Raw genomic sequence first — 1,266 nt, forward strand, 5'->3', positions numbered from 1 at the left:
CCAAAACGTGCACCTTGTGGTGCTGACACGGCCCTGCCGCAGCCCAGCTGTCTGCACACCACCTGAGCATCAACCAGGCCCCAGTCATCGTCACACACCGTCCCCCACTGTCCTCGGAGGAAGATCTCCACTCTACCGGAGCAGGAGCTGTTTCCTCCATCGGCCAGGCGGACCTGCCCCTCAACTCCTGTGCTGTTGTCTGCGGGTGTTGTGGTGTTAGCTATCACCTGAGCAGTGGTGGTGTTCTGAGGTCTTGGAGTCGGTGTGGTTGGTAAAACTGTGCTGTTGGATCCTGGTTGAACTGAAAGAAAAGTCTCTGTGAAATCACAAGACAACTATAGCCTGCACTGCCAGCTGCAGTCATGAGGAAAAGCCCCCTTTTTTATTATTGATGTAACTGATTATGTTATTGTTGGGTACAAAATCCATTTATGGATCAACGTATCTTTTTCTTTTAAGAAGAAAGGAAAATAGATGGTAAATACTAAATACCAATGATGAGAACCTCCGTAAACCTCAGTTTGTAATTTGAACTGTATTATGTCAAAACATTTCAAAATATAAAAGGAAACCTACATTCACACACAACGCTGGCATCTTCAAGGTGACCGCAGTTGTGGACCCCAAACCCTCGATGTCTGCAGTCTGTTATCGATGATTCATTTCCAAAACAGCTGACATCATCCAGCCAGATGGGTCCACTGCCCTGTCCATAAGCTGCATTTGTTGGTGCAGAACGAGCAGTGCCACAGCCCAGCTGTCTGCACACCACCTGAGCATCAACCAGGCCCCAGTCATCGTCACACACCGTCCCCCACTGTCCTCGGAGGAAGATCTCCACTCTACCGGAGCAGGAGCTGTTTCCTCCATCGGCCAGGCGGACCTGCCCCTCAACTCCTGTGCTGTTGTCTGCGGGTGTTGTGGTGTTAGCTATCACCTGAGCAGTGGTGGTGTTCTGAGGTCTTGGAGTCGGTGTGGTTGGTAAAACTGTGCTGTTGGATCCTGGTTGAACTGAAAGAAAAGTCTCTGTGAAATCACAAGACAACTATAGCCTGCACTGCCAGCTGCAGTCATGAGGAAAAGCCCCCTTTCTTTATTATTGATGTAACTGATTATGTTATTGTTGGGTACAAAATCCATTTATGGATCAACGTATCTTTTTCTTTTAAGAAGAAAGGAAAATAGATGGTAAATACTAAATACCAATGATGAGAACCTCCGTAAACCTCAGTTTGTAATTTGAACTGTATTATGTCAAAACATTTC

At 47.0% G+C, this 1,266-nt stretch overlaps 1 protein-coding gene across 1 annotated transcript in view; it reads right to left on the minus strand.

Annotated features, from left to right (window-relative positions):
* Window positions 1–5: 5 nt before the first annotated feature.
* Window positions 6–1,266, minus strand: part of LOC123964643 (deleted in malignant brain tumors 1 protein-like) — a gene marked incomplete at both ends in the record, with an annotated part of 3,568 nt that continues 2,307 nt past the window's right edge. The window contains 2 exons of the mRNA XM_046041504.1: window positions 6–301; window positions 577–1,011. Coding sequence (XP_045897460.1) covers window positions 6–301; window positions 577–1,011 — 731 coding nt within the window. The remainder of the gene's footprint in view (window positions 302–576; window positions 1,012–1,266) is intronic.

Source organism: Micropterus dolomieu, unplaced genomic scaffold, assembly GCF_021292245.1.
Source record: "Micropterus dolomieu isolate WLL.071019.BEF.003 ecotype Adirondacks unplaced genomic scaffold, ASM2129224v1 contig_4235, whole genome shotgun sequence".
Lineage (NCBI taxonomy): Eukaryota > Metazoa > Chordata > Actinopteri > Centrarchiformes > Centrarchidae > Micropterus > Micropterus dolomieu.